The sequence below is a fragment of the Parasteatoda tepidariorum genome, chromosome 9, assembly GCF_982258835.1.
Source record: "Parasteatoda tepidariorum strain Cologne lab strain chromosome 9, Ptep-v5.0, whole genome shotgun sequence".
Classification (NCBI taxonomy): Eukaryota; Metazoa; Arthropoda; class Arachnida; order Araneae; family Theridiidae; genus Parasteatoda; species Parasteatoda tepidariorum.
In genome coordinates, this window is record NC_141763.1 from 7,107,789 (window position 1) to 7,126,078 (window position 18,290).

At 32.2% G+C, this 18,290-nt stretch overlaps 1 protein-coding gene across 2 annotated transcripts in view; it reads right to left on the reverse strand.

Moving 5' to 3' along the window:
* Positions 1-1,204: 1,204 nt before the first annotated feature.
* LOC107457129 (uncharacterized) overlaps positions 1,205-18,290 on the reverse strand; it is a 63,322-nt gene continuing 46,236 nt past the window's right edge. The window contains exons 2-4 of one of the 2 annotated variants that reach the window (XM_016075206.4): positions 14,337-14,558; positions 11,441-11,709; positions 1,205-6,490 (exon numbers count right to left, since the gene is read on the reverse strand). In XM_016075206.4, the coding sequence (XP_015930692.2) occupies positions 2,444-6,490; positions 11,441-11,709; positions 14,337-14,558 (4,538 nt within the window). In that variant the 3' untranslated portion in view covers positions 1,205-2,443. The remainder of the gene's footprint in view (positions 6,491-11,440; positions 11,710-14,336; positions 14,559-18,290) is intronic. The other variant, XM_043053871.3, reaches the window with a different exon arrangement.

The following is an 18,290-nucleotide window of genomic DNA, read 5'->3' on the forward strand; positions in this document are numbered from 1 at the left end:
ATAAAATTCTCCAAATATAATGAAATGCAGTTCCCAAAAGAGTTAACATAGCAGTTTGTCACTCAAAGCGAGTTCATATCTTTATATCGATCAACGACTTTATATCGATTCTCATAACATCTTTTACAATGAAACGCTTAAGAGGCTTCTTTCCTTACCATCTTGGATTTTAGGTTCAATATTTTTTTTGGATGAATTTTTGTCCTTGACGAACTTATGATGAAACGGTATCATTCGACAGCTCTGATAACTTTTAAAAAAACTTTTTAAAAAAAAGTGCCACTATGAGAGATTTTGAAAAACATCATATGACAGCTTTTAAAATTAAGGATTTTTTTTTTCAATTATGTAAGCTAATCAAATTATGTAGTAAGTCATTTCTGATAGATAAATTCATATTGTTCTTTACTCTCGTTTTAGATATTTTAAAATTTGCTTTTATTTTTAATTTAAACTGATGAAAACGAATTTGTGCGCCATTGAAAAATTATGCAAAAACAAAAGATGTTAATCAAAATTCTTAAAGCAGGAGAATCTATCTTTCAAAAAATGCTGGTTGCAGAATTGTATTTTGGTAATTTTATTAGAAAAAAAAAAAACATCAGAAAATTTCTAGTCCTTATCTCAAATTCTAAATATCCTTATTCTCAAATTCTAAATATCTTTATCTCAAACTCTAATTGGGTGACGACTTTGATTTTAAATGTGTTTCGAAAGATTCTGCCGATTAAATATCCAACAATTTATTATTGGAAAGTAAATAAAAATTATTAAAAGCCTATTTAAAATTCTATCCCTTTTCTCCACCCTTTAGACAGTTGCGAGGAAAGAGGCCTTTTAATCAATATCTAAATGTCTTTTTCTCCGTATTTTTAGGGGGATAAAAAATTTAAGAAAAAACAATTAGGTTCCAACAGCCTATGTAAAATATCATATCTTTACATCAAAGTAGCAATATTTGTAAAAATATATTTACTATAAAGTTTCTTTTAACACATAACATAAATAAGACTTTTTTTAAAAATTTTTTTCCAACTGTTTGAACTTTTGTATTTTAAAAAAAAAAAATTTAGAAAGATGAAGGGTATTCAGGGTATACCCTATGAAGGGTATCCAGTATACCTAACAAATTAAAGGCTTTTCAATAGATGTGGTATAATAGTAGTACATTATTTGAATAATTTCTACTAAAATGCTATCACAGTTTATCCATTAGATTAACACTTATACAATATTAAAAATGTCAAAAAACATTACAAATTTAAATACATATACAGAGGTGATTGTGAGCCCAACTCAAAAGTCCTGAAACTTTCTTGAATAAAATCTGGTCTTGAATTAATGTCTTTATAAATTAAAATCACTGATATTTTCAAAACATAAAACTCTAATGAAATTATATGCAGCATAATTTAAAAGAATAATTGTTTATAAGTTTACTTTTATCTCTAACCGCATTTATTATTCTAGCAACAAAAAAAAAAGAACAATATTTATAAATGAAAGAGATGTCAAGTACAAATTATAGTTCTAATATTTTTAAATAAAATATACAAGAATTTCTATACATAAATGTGATCAATGATTTCTTGAAATTTCTGCATCTTGGATTTCCAGAAACTTCTTGATTGCTGTTAGTGAGAAGAAGAAAAAAAACGGAAATACGGATTTTTTACGGATCACAATCATCTTTGTATATATATGTGTATTGATTCTTAATGCAAAATAATAATTATAATAATAATAGTAAATAAACATAATTTTTAAAAAGAAATCTTTACAGGAAGTTTTTGCTAAGTTTGAAAATGAAGCATTAAAAATATACAATAAAATACATAGTATATATAATACGTACATCATATATGTTGCATGCATATAATATATGCAATATAAAAAAAAAAGTAGATGGAATATTATAACATTCGTAAACAACTTTGAGAAACAAACAGTTGATAAAAATTCATGCAAACATAAAAAAGTTACTGAGACCTGTGCACTTACTGATTTTATAAATAATATGCATTATGCAATTAAAGTGTTTGACAATTTTTACAACAAAGAATGAATAAAATTTTCTTACCAGTTTTTTTAAAAAAAAGAAAAACTGTATATATAGTCACTTGCTTGGAGGTGGCTAAGAATTTTGCATTTAACCCCATTCTTTTAAAATAGTTTCTTGCATGCTATTGCCTGGTGATCATTTTGATGCAGTAACCCTTCCGACAGATAAAAAGTAGAAGCCCTGCCGTAAAAGCTAAATTATTGTACAATAATTAATACAAAATAGACCAAAAACCCATCTCCCAGCACAAAAACATTTTTACAACATTTCTTACATGAACTAATCATATTTACAAATATTTGGACGAGACACATTGTGACAAACATATAATAAGGACTAAAATGCTTTTTTCAGATGATGACTTTGTAAAAAATTCATGTTTTACATTTCTTTTACTCCCAAAATACGGGCTGCATTGTCGGGAGAAACCAACATTTCGTCAATCGTCTTGGAATCGGAGATGCCGAGTAGATTTTGAATTAAATCGGAATCTTCTTCCGACGTCGCCTCCGCTTTCGAGCCGACATTTCGCGGGGATTTCGTCTGAGTGGAGGTGTTGGCTGTTTTTGAAAAGATGTACAGGAGAGAATTTTTCACTTTATTTTTGATCACCCGGGCTTTTTTAGGAGGGTTCGGGTCGGGCGTTCGGCCGATCGGATTTTTGTTAGGAATCGTTTGAGGGTCGTCTTTCTCTTTCAACAAATGGGTTTTGAAGTGTTTCTGCAGATGTTCCACAGACGCCATCTTTTGAAAACATATCATGCACGCGACGGAAGAAACATTCTTGTCGGCTACGGCGCGGTTCTCTTCGACGTGCGCGTCCTCGCCGCTGCCCGGGAGGACGTCTTCGTTCAAGTTCAGTTTCAAATATACTAAGGAATGTGAAGTTTTAAAATGAGTATAGCACATTTGATGGTTTGGAAATGTTTTGCGACATAGATAGCAAACGTAAATAATCCCGCTGTGTTGACGCATGTGCGAGCTCAAATCGCTTGCACTGCCGAAGCTATTATCACAAAAGTTGCAAGGGAGAAGGCCTTTTCTATTGGGTTGGCTGTAGCTGTGCTCCTGGGCGGTGACATCCGATTCGGCGTTCTTCCTCTCGACATGCGGCGGCTTGCAGTTCATGCCCAGATAACTCTTCGTCCAGTGCTTGAGATAAAAGTGCTTTCGAAGGTTGCCCTGGGTAGAGAAAGTGCTGGTCAAGCAGTGGTTGCACTTATAAGGACGATCCGGCACACTGCGTGTTATCAAATCGCCCTTGTGCCCGTGCTTGCGAATCAAGTGTCGTTCACAATTGGATTTTGTAGTGAACCACAGAGAACATTTGGGACACTTAAACGGTTTCTGACCGGTGTGAGTCAGTATGTGACGTCGGAGAGAACTCGTCCACGGAAATTGCCTATCGCAGAACGGACAAGACACTGGGGGTGTGTCCGACTTCTTGAAGGTGCTCGCTTCTTCGTTCTTGTCTTTTTTCACTTCTTTATCCACAATGTCCACTTTCTCACTATCCGACTGCTTCCCCAATAGTTGTGTAAATTGAGGCGAATTTGCGGTGCATATGACAGACGACACGCTCGCCAAGTCAGAACAGGGTTCGTCGCTGCTCTCCGTCGTTTTGACTACACCCGATGCATTGATCAGAGTTATTTTTTCAGGCTTGCCACTTAAATCCAATGACAAATTCAATACAGAAGTACTTGAAGTAGGTACTTGATTGACAGGTGTTATGATGCTGTGGGTGGGACCGACTATCTTGAAGGCATTTGTGACATTGGGAAAAGGTACATCCGGATGGAAATTTCTGTAAACTGGCACTTGCTGTACTTTTGTATTCAATACGTGATGTCTCAAGGCGTTCCTCGTCTCATCCGATAACGTGGAAATGTTCTGCTTCTGCATGTTCGGGGTGACTATACTTGGAATGAAGTTCCTGCTGCGAGTCGGCCTGGCAAACTCGGGGTGCTTTCTCTTGATGTGTCTCTCCATATTGGATTTCAATGTGAATCCAGCATTGCAGTAGATGCATGTAAATGATCTGTGTTTTTGGCCTGGCGTAGGAGGGGAGATATCAATTTTGGTCTTTGAGCTGGCATTTAAGGGCAGAGGAGATATCTGCGTGTCAGCAGCAGGAGGAGTTTTAGTTTGCGATAAATCCAAGGACTCGTTAGGAAGCGGAATGTGAGGAGCACTATTAAATATACTGCTTGGCTTAGACTCTGACTTCCTAGTGACGGCAGAGAGGGGTTTGCACGAGAGGTCAATGGCGTGAGCAGCTAGATCAAGAGGTACTTCTTGAAGCGGAGGGGCCTCGGACAAGGAAACTAAGCCCTCGGCAGCGATGACCGTCTCGTCGTTGGAAAGTTTATCTGTTTGCAGGTCCAGTGGCTTCTCGGGATTCTCGCAGCAATGCAAATCTAGAGGCTGCAGCTCTTGGTGATCACTAGAAGGCGGGTTGCCCACGGAAGAGTTCGAGTCGCTCATCGAATCTGGATGAACCGGTTGCGGCATCTGAGGATTCGGGATTACGACAGACCTCAGTTTGTCTTTCAAATTAGGATGTTGCTTCAGCACATGTCGAATGCAGTTATTCTTCGTCGAAAAACCAAACTTGCAGATTTTACAACTGAAAGGTTTGCGATTGCAGCTGTTGTGCAAGGACCTCAAATGATGCCTCAACACTCGATTGAACTTGAAATCCACCCCGCAGTATTTACAAACAGTCTCTGAATTGCTGATATCAGCGGTAGAAGGATCCGATGTCCTGAGTGACATATTTGGGTTGTACTGCATCGCATTACGAATTTCAGCCTTCCCAAATTTTTTATGACGTTTTCGCACGTGTCGTTCGCAATTAGCTTTCGTAGTGAAAGCATACTTACAGATGACACATTGGAATGGTCTTTCACCATTGTGTGTCCTGAGATGGCGTATGAGAGTGCTCTTGTCAACACTGACGTAAGAGCAGATGTGGCATGAATAATTGGATCCCCTTTGAACATGTAACTTGGTATGTCTCTTTAAAGCACTACTATTTTTAAATCTCTGAGAGCATATCTTACAAGAAAAAACACCGTGGGTCTCCATGATTGTATCGCTAACATCATACATAGATTGATTATCCATTGCAGATGGGATTTCCTCTTTGGACGGAGTTTCAGGACTTGCTGATGCTGATTCAGCAATAGGAGGTGACACTGGTTGGTGAGCAGAAACAAACATAGATGGTGAAATGGTACGCACTGCAATAGGTGAAGTTTGAGCAGGAGTCATTAAAGGGGCCTTGGACGTTACGGTGATTATAGACTGTATGTCGGCAAAGTCGTTATTGTTGTTGTTATTTGCAATCTTACTGGTTTCGATGTCACTTTTTAAATCTTTTTCTAAAACTTTTCCATGAACAAAGTAATCGTAGTTTTCAAAAGTATCTTCTTTGATGTGACAAGATCTTAAATTCTTCAACAATGATAAATGGGACTGTTTAGTCTGCAGATTCAGCAGGGCGAGAAAATCTTCCTTTCCGGCGGCGGCCATTTTGTTGAACGGCGCCTTCAAATCAGCCACCATTTCACTTTGAAAGGCCGCGTTGAAACAGTGCTCGACAGATCGATGCTTCAACTGATGCAGTTGGAGGTAAGGGGAGGCGGGAAAATCACAATGGCAACTGGGACAAAAAGTTCCGATTTCAGTCTCGTGAACTTTCTCGTGCAACTTCAAAGCTCTGCCACAAGGAAACGCTTTGCTGCACTTCTGACATTCAAATTTGTGAAAGGCACTACTCGGACGTTTGATATTCTGCTCGCAATACGATTTCGAAACGAGTGAAAACTTATTAGACGTAAAATCCATGAAAGTCAAGTCTTGAAATCCACGAGGCAAATTGTAACATTTGATGGGCTGCTTGGAACCTAAAATATTGCATTTGTGATTGATATAAGCGCTGTAATTAGCAGATATGGTATCACATTTTTGACAAAGTATTGGATCGTTAGGATGGGTTTCCATGTGGCTTTGCAGGCCATATTTACAAAGAAATGTTTTTCCGCAGACCGGACAATGGATCTTTTTATCACTGTCCTGACATTCTGCCGGAATATCACATTTTATCACATCTTTTTTCCTGAGGTCTAACGACTTCTCGCTGTCACTCGTTTCGACATCGCCATGGGTACGCATGTGGCGATGCATGTTTCCGTTTGTCGTAAAAGACATATCACAGAGCTTACATTTAAAAGGCCTCTCTCCAGAGTGAATCAACATGTGTCGATCCAAAGAGCTTGCAGAGCTCAATGTTTTGTTGCATATCAGGCACTGGTGTGTTTGATTATTGGTGATGCTGTGCTGCTTCATGTGGGCGGTCAAAGCTGATCTCGTACCGACGTTCAGGTTGCAAGCTATGCAAAAGTTTTGAGATGAATTATCCTCCTGAAAAAATGAATTATCAATTATGAATTTTGTTGAAAAAATATTCATTTAAAACTTTGAATAATCCTACTAAAATAAAAAGATGAAAATGAATTAACACAAAAAGATTTTATTTAAAGTATTTCAAGATTGTCAGGATTCCTCTCCCATGCATTTGATTGACCCCAGGCCTGAGGGTCAGAGGGTGAGGGACACAGGAAGACTCGCTCCCCTGGAGTGGGGGTGGAGTAAGGTGAAGCGAAGAACTTTTTTTGGAGCAATAAAGCTCCGGAATTGTTATGTTATGTAGTTTATGTACCTGATTTTTTTTTCATGTATACTATTTCAATTTAGTATTCTTGATTATCTATATATTTACAATTAAATATCAACAGGTACATAAACTACATAACATAACAACTCCGGAGCTCTATTGCTTCGACTGCCTCTCTGCATCCAGTCACTCCGCATTCAATCTAAATGTTAAAATCCTTTTTCTCACCAAAAAAAGTCCTTCGCTTCACCTTAGTCTACCCCACTCTAGGGGAACGAGATTTCCTGTGTCCCTCACGATCAGGTCAGGGGTCAATCAAATGCATGGGAGATGAATCAGAACCCTGACAGAGATGATAAATAATCATCTTAAAAGAGGAAGATTTATTAACATTATAACACATCAGAAAAATCTATTGAAAAAAATATATTAATTCGAAACAAAGTGAGAGAAAAAGATTTTTATATAAAATAAATAAATGTGGAATAAAAGAAAGATTCCTTCGCAAATAAATAAAACAACTCTTTTTTAACGAAACACCATTAAATATACAAAATCTTAAAGATGTTGAAATAGTATCAAAAGAAATATTTAAGAGATAATAAAGATAGTATAAAAGTATTCAAGGGATTAACACAATAAAAGTTTAACATGATCAAAAGCAAACCCAATATATACACCTTAAGATAAGTACTGTTACAATTTTTATGTATATATCATCAAAAAATAATTGTCATTTTATCGTTTTATGTATTTTCAATCGACAGAAACATCACTAGATATTAACATTAGAATACAAAGATCCAGACATTTTTTGTCTGCCATCAGCATAAAATTAAAAGAAGCTAATAATTTATAACATTTATTTCTCAACCCTACTATACAGGGGTGATTGTGAGCCCAACTAAAAAATTCCTGAAAATTTCTCGAGCAAAATAATCATTGATGATGCATTTCAAAAAATTTAATGTCTTCATAAATTTAAAGCACTGATATTTTCAAAACATGAAATTCTAAATAAATTATATTCAGTATAATTTAAATTAATAATTATGTATAAGTTTATTTTTTATCTCTAATCACATTTATTATTCTACCAGAAAAAATTATTTACAATTGTAAGAGATGCCAAGCATAAATTCTAGTTCCAATATTTTTAAATAAAATATGCAAGAATTTTTATATGTAAATGTGACTGATGATTTCTTGATACTTTAGGACCTTGGATATCCAGATCGAAAATCCAGATTTTTTTTCAGAGCACAATCATCTCTGACTATATTAACTCTGACTATATTAATCTGTTATTATTATATTTTGATTTAAACTATTCACAATTAAAGGTTTAAAACTTCAAGTGCTTTTTCCTTTAGTGCATTGCAATTACAAATGAAATAAAGATGTTTTGGTTTACAATTACTTAATCATTCAATAGTAAATAAATTTTGATAAAAATTACATTTACCTTTAGCGCAATAAAGGTAAAAAAATTTTTATACGACATAAGCAATTAAAATAATGCACACAAAATAACTTACGAAAATTATAAAATATTTTTGTTTGGATCGAAAATCCAGATTTTTTTTCAGAGCACAATCTTCTCTGACTATATTAATCTGTTATTATTATATTTTAATTTAAACTATTCACAATTAAAGGTTTAAAACTTCAAGTGCTTTTTCCTTTAGTGCATTGCAATTACAAATGAAATAAAGATGTTTTGGTTTACAATTACTTAATCATTCAATAGTAAATAAATTTTGATAAAAATTACATTTACCTTTAGCGCAATTAAGGTAAAAATGTTTTTATACGACATAAGCAATTAAAATAATGCACACAAAATAACTTACGAAAATTATAAAATATTTTTGTTTGGATTGCACTATTGTTTATTCTTCTTTTTAATAAAGAAATATTTTCAATAATTTTATTAAAGAAAAGCTTTGCTGTAGAATAATTGTAAAATCATAATATTTTTCATAATAAGGAAATGTGTTTATAATATTTTAAGGGAGCAATACTTTAGGTTTTAAGCTTTTAACACTAAGCATACCATAACCGGTCAAATGCCGGTTAAGAACTTTTGCATCGAATATGCGCTTGTCATCTTGTCGGTTTTGCAGATTTGACTTCATGAATTACATACAGTTATTATTCTATTACTTTTTTTTAATATTTTGTTTGTTTTGAATAATACTTTTCGTGTACCTATTTCTACCACAACCGATCATTTAACCGAGTGAAAAATTTATTGCTTTATAAGGTTATCGCATTAGAAACGACGATGTCATGCATTTTCAAAGTATTGCATTCGATGAGTTGAACATTCCTGCAAAGACTGTTGCGTTGTTAGTTCAATCAAAATAACTGTGAATTCAAATTTCAGGAGAGTACCTAAGATTTTAGATTGGCATTTTTGTGTCAGAAAAAGTGACAAAAACTAAATGTTTTGGTGAGTAGGTAGCTTATATTTTATTTAGATAGCTATACTTCCTTTCTAACTGTTAGTTTTTACATGGAAAAATGTCGAAACAATCGAGACAGCACAGGTTCTTAGAAGAAGTAATATTATTATGAGAATAATTATAATTATAATTCTTATAAATATAGGAAAAATTCCAATTATAGATATAATAATAATTAGAAGAAATATGTTTGCGGAAATTTTTTTAAAAGTTTATTTCTTTCCTAACATTCGTATTTCATACATTCAATCAAGAAACATAAAGTAAGGTCATTTGACCAGCTATGGCAGAAATATGTATAGATTAAGTGTTGGTATGCTTAGTTTTAATTTTGAATAATAATAAAAATACAATAATAAAAGAAACGATGATTAATAATGATCGCAGGAAAATAACCATTATAATTTTAATTATTTTAAAGCTAAAGATGTCTCTTCATCGTATTTCAATGACAATTGAAAGACAATTGTTGAAAGAGAAGTCACTACAATTATCTCTTTATGATACGAACACGAAATTGTCTAGCTCAGGGATTTCCAACTTACAGGTGGCGGGGGGCAGGAATTAAAAACACCAGTCAAATGGCAGTCCGCAACTTTATCAAAATTTTAAAATAGGACTCTTTTATGTTTGAAGGAACATTAAATACTACTGTCAGATTTTTATCAAAATTTTTTTAATATTAAAAAGCAAAATAACAAGCATTACAAATTATGTTTGTTAGGCATCATTTTGAATCTTCTCTTAATCAGAAACTTAGTGTCGAGATTTTTTTCTTTTAAACTTAATTATGTGATAAATAAACTTTTTTTTCGACTTATTAATTATATTACATTCGACTTATTAATTTCGACTCAGAAATTATAGCAAAAAAAAAAAAAAAAAAAGAAAAAAGAAATTCTTGAGCATATGAAATTAATTTTTTCTCCCTTTTCCGCTCATGCGATATTTAATTCAAGGAATTTAAATAAAAATAAATAATGTAAATAATTTTGTCTAAAATGAATGGTTTCAAAAAGTTAAATGAGAGAATTTTTTCGAGAAAATTTCTGATATGCGTATGCTAAATTACATTCACAAAATAAAAATAAAAACGAAATAAAACAAGAGCAACATACACGATTACTTTGTATTAGAATAAATATTTTCTTGGATGCAAAACCTGAGAAATAAAATTTTTTTGCATCGTTGCATAGTGGGCCAGCATTCAAGGTTTCATGGCCAAAATTAGTATTTCGATAAAATTTGTTTCAAAATTTTGGGTTTTTTATGTGCAGGTAAATTGAATTCATAGTTGAGGATTTTGAAATACACCAATAATACCCCACAAAACAAAATGGTGGCTGAATATGGATGCTGAAATATGGCTAGCAAAAATAAAAATAATAATATAGTACATTTAAATAATTAAATATAGCAATCAAAATATAATAATTTTCGTAATTTTATATTAGAAATCAAAAGCAAATTATATTTCCGAAGTAATATTACAAAATAAAGCGAATTAATTACAAAAAAACGCGAAAACATGAAAAAAATATATAATTTTCGTTTTTTCGTATATTTAGTCTACCTTTGCCATGCGGGCAAAATGGGGCAGATTTTTTCGAAAGAAGACAACAAAAAAAGTTTAGCTAATTACCACGTGGAACTGTTTGGAACTAAGTTTCGAAAGTCATTCAAACATTGTAAAATGTCAAATGATAAGATATACACTATAAGTTTGTCAAGAGTATTAACTAATCCAACACATTGAAAAATTTTACTATCATTTCAGACTAATTACTCTGATAAAAATGTAACAGTAAGGTAAAATTCCTATATATATTTCTGAAATAAAAATTTATAAGTTACATTAAAAAAATTTTTTTAAACATATTTTTCATTAGATTGTACTCTTGTTGGTCCAAAAAGTAAATTATAATGCTTAGAATGATTATGAATACTTAATTTGGGCTATATTAAAACTGCCTACACATATTTTAGTTGAAAATTAAATTTTTGACTTTTGGCCAAAGATCATGGTCTTCTGGCCCACAGTGCATAGGCATGTTAAATTTCACAGAAAAGAAGAAATTAGTTTTCTTCAAACGAAAGAAAAGTATTTTAAACCCATATAGATTTTTTACGCAAACAGTCCGCCAAAAAATGACAACTAATATATTTTAGTTCGCAGGTCACAAAAAAGGGTGTGTGGGCCGCCAGTTGGTAACCACTGGTCTAGCTTACCTCCATTTCTTCTTCCTCTTCTCGAGATAGATCTATTTGAAATTCTGATTCGCTGGTAGTATCATCATCAGAATAGCTGTTCAGTTCTGAGAGAGCATCATGTCGCTTATAATCTGTCCTTTTGTCAGGGGATGGAGGAGGTTTCTCGTCATCAGTACTTTCGTCTTCAAGCGCACACTCCCCGAGCGTCTTTTCTTCAGCATTTTCGATTCTTAATAATTCGCTATTATCACAAACAAATTTCTCAGATTCAGCAACTGATAGTAAATCTGAAAAAATAAATAAATGAATTAAAACAATATACAAATTGAGAAAAAATGAAAGTGAAAAAAATTTGTTTTTGCTTGATTTAAAAGAAAAAAAATCTGCTTTTTTTTAAATGTAACTTTTTAATACTTAAATAAACATCTAAGATAAGTACATTTTTAAAATATGCATATAGTTTAAATAGAAATGATTGTAAACTTGAAAAATGTTCAAATAGGCAGACTGTCATTGGAAACATGTTAATAAGTTTTTATGACTGCAAATTAGCCAACATGTAAATTTTCAGTAATAAAAACTTTCAGCAATAAAACTTGAGTTTTGCACTTTCAATTTATTAAAAATGCTTAGCATTTTAGTATATTTCTACAGAACTTTTTCTTCAATAAACCAACTTAAGCTTATATCCACCTAATTTATTATAAAAAACTATTTTTTTTTAATTAGTTTTAATTTTTCTGCCTTTATTATATTTCTGTTGTCTTTATACAAGGTGTATAGCTAAATTTTGCAACAAAAAATAAGCACCTTTTAAGTACTTTTTAAGCACTTAAAAATATTTTAAAGCACTATATGCATTAACAAAGCACTATATACATTACAAAATGCAATTTAGACTTTACATGATCATGATATAAAATAACTAGTTTCTAACAAAGAACTCTTTTTCTTGATTATCTTAAAAATTATAAAATGATCAAGGAATTTTTCAGTTCGATATTAGAGAGTGAAAAATGAAGCCTGAAAATGAGAGTATCCTGTAAGATGCAGCTGAGTTGCACATGAGAATGCAATAATCTCACCAAACCCAACTCAGTAGACACACATGCTGACTCGCAAACATTTCATCAAACATGTAAAATGATTGGCGCTTCCATAAGCTATGGACCGATGGTACGCTGAAATGGATTGCTGTTGAATGAATTGTGAAAATGTTGGATAGAACAATGAAAAAAGTCTGCTTTTGCATAACATGTGCCAAAAATCAATGTGGTAAAAAAAAAAAAATATCATTTTCGAAAAGGAAAAATTAAGCACTTTTTAAAAACACCCAATGAAAAGAACACCTTTAAAGGCTTTTAAAAAACGAAAATCAAAAATAAGCACCTTCAAGCAATTTTTAAAAAAGCTACGCACCATGTTATATTAACACAATTGAAGTTTGATATAACAACCCTAGAGGTCCAACTGAAAACAGACGTTGTAACTTGAGGTTGCTATATCAAGACTATATAAAATTAATTCAAATATTAACTTATATTTCATAAATGCTTACCTTATTTCGGCAAAAACATGCTACACTTTAAATAGAATTATGGAACTCACTAATACAAGTTTTTACGTCAATAAAGTAAAAGTATTATATAATATAGTGCATTAAAGTTCATAAATACATTTAAAATTTTCAAATGACGTTTTTTAAATATTGCATATAAACTTTAGCTGAGCTTTTTCTCGATTTTGAAATTTTGCTTCACGAGAATGATGTCTTGAAATTAGAACAGTTTGTTTTTCGAATTTCTCCTCTTCTCTCAAAATTTTGAAATTATATAAATTTTTTTGCTTACTTATCTTTGAATAATAGAAATATTCTTTTTTTCATTCCCAACATAAAATTAAATTTCTCCTCCAAACACTGTAATCATTGCCATAAACAGCAGAGTTATTATCTAAATTCCATTAAAAGTTTGAACTAGCTTATTAACTTTTTATTACAAAGCACAGCTGGAATTTTTTTTTCTTTTCCATCTATGGTTTTGTAATAGCTAAGCACAGCCAACAACTACGGTTTTTGCAAAATATTCCATGAAGTAATCGACAATTAAAAACTAAAGCTTTCAAAATTTTTGGTAATTTTGCAAACATTTTAAGGCCTTACTACAAGAGCTTGGGTAAAGTCATATTAACTTTTGCATCATTTACATGAAGTGGCCTGCCCAGTGGCAGAATCGTGGCGACACGCCAACTTTGGAGAAGAACATTTTAGAGTTCCTTGCAGAAAGACCTTTTATTTGAGAACCAGAGAAGTTTTTTCTTTTTTTTAAACTGCAGAATTTTTCAAACACTTTTTTTTTCTGTAGAACTTCCCCCCCCCCCTTTCTGCAGAATTCAATTCAGTAAATGCCTTTCTCGTTTGCGATTTTTCTTTCAAACTTTTTTTCTTTAGAATAAAAAAAATCTACAATTATTGGCTTTAGCTAGAATTTCAAATTGATATTATAAAAAGTAATTTCTAAATAGCAAAAATTTAAAAAAGGTTAACTATACAAATATTTTTTATTTAGATTTTTAAAAAAATTCTTACATTAATAATTAAAAAAATATATATACTGTTCTATTCTATACATAAAGGCTTTTTTTTTTTTTTTTTTAACAGAAATCATTTTTGTTACTTTAAATCTGTCACTGAAGTGATTTATAATATTAAAAATGTCTTTCATAAAGGTATAGTGTCAGAGAGAATTGTCGCAGAAAGCTTGAAAAAAATCTGCCACAGGGTGGGTGCGACCACTACAAGAAATTTCCTCAAAAAGCATAGTAAATTGGCACAGTTATCAGTATAGTAAGTTATTGATAAATATGTAGCTCAGTGCGAAATTTTTTTTTTTTTTTTTGTGTGTGGAAGAAATACCTTTTGAAGAAGGTGATGAAGTAATAGATTCAGAAGTTGTGGATGAATTCTTGTCGGGACTTGAATCAGTTGCCTTTTCCTTCTTAATTTCAGATATTTTCTTAACGTGCGTTGAACTTTTAAGCTTTCTCTTGATACCTTTTTTTAGCAAGAACTTTTTCTTTTTCTGTACATTTTTGGTTGATTTCAAGGACTGTGTTTTCGCTTTTGTTAGAAGAGAACCTAGAAGATAATTGAAAATTTTTGTTCTACTTTTGTTGTTGTATGGCATAGCTAATCAAGAATTGAAGAAAAAAAATTTTAAGTTTCAAGATATTGTATTCTTTAATAACAAGAATGCTAATAAAAGAATTTATAAGCTTATAACTCATTCTGGAATAACATTTGCAATATTTCACCAAAAATATATACACACACTCTGTGTGTGTGTATATATATGTATATATATATATATATATATATATATATATATATATATATATATATATATATATATATATATATATATATATACACTCTATGACAAAAAAATCGACGCACCAAGAAGCAATCATCCGATTGCTTCTTGGTGCCAGATTACAGTGGTGCATGGCTCGATCAGGCTGGAATGATGCCGACTGGGGACGCATAGTCTTTAGCGACGAATCCCGCTTCCAACTGTGTCCTGATCATCATCGAAGACGTGTTTGGAGACGCACAGGGCAGAGGGGGGTGGATTCTGCCTTCACTATTGCACTCCACACCGGCCCTCAACAAGGCATTATGGTCTGGGGTGCCATTTCCTTTGACATCCGGACCCCTATGGTCCTCATTAGAGGTACACTTACTGCACAGCGGTACGTCGACGACATTTTAAGACCTGCTTTGCTACCGTTCCTTTTGCAGCACCCTGGGCTGGTTTTTCAGCAGGCAATGCCAGACCACATACGACATGTGTTGCTATGACCTGTCTGCAAGCTTGTCAAACTCTTCCATGGCCTGCCAGATCACTCTCCCATTGAGCATGTCTGGGATATGATGGGAAGGCGATTGCATCTGGCACGGAATGTTGATGACCTCGTTCGACAATTGGATCGAATTCGGCAGGAAATACCGTACGAGACCATCCGGGAGCTTTATCGGTCTCTGCTACACCGTGTGGCAGCTTGTATCCAGGCTAGAGGCGAGTCATCACCTTATTGAACTTGTTACTGTAACTCTGCAATAAATTATTCAATTGTTCTGAAATTTTAATCATTTACTATTCTGTACATTGTCTTTCTATCCACCAATTTTCGTTTCAATCGGACAACTCCTTCTTGGTGCATCGATTTTTTTTTGTTATAGAGTGTATATATAAGTTCAAAATGTAGAGATAACATGGAAAAAATTACAGAACAATGAAAAAAGGGGGGGAAAGATAAATAATAGAAATAACAAGAAACTAGAGAAAAAAAATATTGGAAAAAAAGGGGGGAAAATGTAATGAAAAAAGAAAAGGCTAAAAAAAGTGTAAAAAAAAAAATGCTAGCTTGTTTTTTTTCTCTAGTTTCCAGTTATTTTTATTATTATTTTTCTTTTCCCCCCTTTTTTCATTGTTCTGTAATTTTTTCCATGTTTTCTCTACATTTTGAACTTATTTTATGAGTTCTATTTACTTGCAGCTTATGCACAGTAGATAAAACTTATTGTTTCTCTTAATTTTCCTTGCGTTTTTTTTTTCTTTTTTGCATTTATTTATTATGCTATATAAATCTATCTATATATATATATATATATATATAGAGTGGACGTTTCTGACTGGGATATATATATATATATGTATATATATATATATATATATATATATATATATATATATATATATATATATATATAGAGAGAGAGAGAGAGAGAGAGAGAGAGAGAGTCCCAAAATTCATGGTACATACGTTAGGGATAAAAGAAAGCAATTAGACACGCATAAATTACCATACAATCCACGTTCTGAAAACAAAGTTGTTACCTTTCTAGTTCTGCCTTTCTTACCTACCTTTTTGTACAACTCTTTAAATATATTATTTTATGGAGAAGGATGTATACAATTATGTATGTATTTCTTTTTTTTTTTACCATATACAAAAATTCATTTAAAAATAAGTTCTAACTAAAAAAATCTAAACTACTAACAGTGAGCAGCTTAAAAATGCACTTTTTCACTATTCGAATTCCTCATATTGCAATGGCATAGTATTAAAATACTGGGATACTCTCCCATCGAGCATGTCTGGGATATGATGGGAAGGCGATTGCATCTGGCACGTTGATGACCTCGTGGAAATAAGTTGCGCAAACTGATGAAAAAACGGTGAAAAGTCATTTGGATTTACGATGTACAAAATTGCAATAAATAATGGTTATTTAAATGTACAATTAGAAACTTGCGTGTCCTAATAACAACATAGTTTTAAAGAAAAAGGAAGCGTCAAAATCACGGGGAAAAATATCACAGTAATTGCAAAATAAATAAATAAAGTTGTGATCGCCTTATTACGCTCACTGGTTACATATTCGTCAAATGTGTGGCGTTTAACGGAGTCAATATTTTTGGATTGACTCCGTTAAACGCCACACCATTTCAAATCATGGGTTGCAAAAACTGTCTTCATGGATGTTTGTCGTCGGATTGACTTTCATATCTCCTGCCTATGTACGTGTTTCAATACTTTTCCTTCTTCAGTATTCATATTTATATTGAAATCGCCGTTAAGCCAGTCACTATACGTTAATAACTAAAAAAATATAAAAATACTTTAAATTATTATTATGTAAATACATTAAAAATGCTTGCTACTGAAAATAAAAACAGCAGCGGTCGCCATAGCAACGCACGCAATGACGACGCATGCGCACTATTAACTATGACTCTTGAACACAGTTGAAAAGTGTGTGGACGCCATCAAATCCAAACCAAGACCCATTTTGTCAATAGGTAAAAAAAAATAAAAAAAGAAATTTAAATTTTCGACTTTTTTTTATTTTTTAAAATGTCTTTTTTATTGCGTTCAGAAGCTCAAGCGGATCGCACATCAACAGTCGCATGTAGCCCCACATGTAGGGCACCACTAATGTAAAATATACATTTAGAAAATGTGAATAGTTGCATTTAAAGTAGAACGATCGCACTATCCTAAGAATGTTCTCAAAGTTTGTAAACATCGGGAATCCTATTTCATTATTCTTTATGATTTCAACTTTATTGTAGTTTTAATTTTCCGAAAGAAATACATAAAATATTGACAAAAGAATTATTAAAATAAATAAAGAATAATGACGTCACGTGAAAATTATCACGACTCAATCAAAAAAAATCAACAATAGAACGATTAAAAACCATTTGCCGGTAAAGCGATAAACTTCTCAAAATTTGAAGCAGGCTCCAAAAGGTCATGAAACACATATTTTAAATAAGCGGATAGCTTACTGTTGTGGGGCAATATCGACAAAAAGTTTTGAAAAATAAAACAGTGTTAAAAATGGGTGAAAATCATGTCTGTGTTTGCATATTACAGGAGTTGATACATGTAAATCGTGAACAAAACAATAATCCAAAAAGCCATAAAAAGATGTTCAGCCAACTGATGTTCCTCAGCTCTCGCCCTTAAACCATCAAATCAAATAACCGTCTTTCCCCTTAGCACAAAAGATAAATTTTAAGAAAAAATGTATTTCACAAAAAAAAAAAAAAAATATTTTAATAGTTTTGAATAATTGTACAAAAGTAGGAAAAATACACTGCGAAACAAAAGTGAACTCTTGGCATAACATATTTCTAATATTGCATTTATGCATAATAAATATATTCTACCCACAAACTTTCAAAAAACCCTTTGAACTTTAGAATGAAAGGTTCCGTTTTGGAGAGCCGTAGGAACATTATCACATCTTCTTTAGATAGTTTTCTTCATTTAAATTTATAAAATTTTATTTTAATAT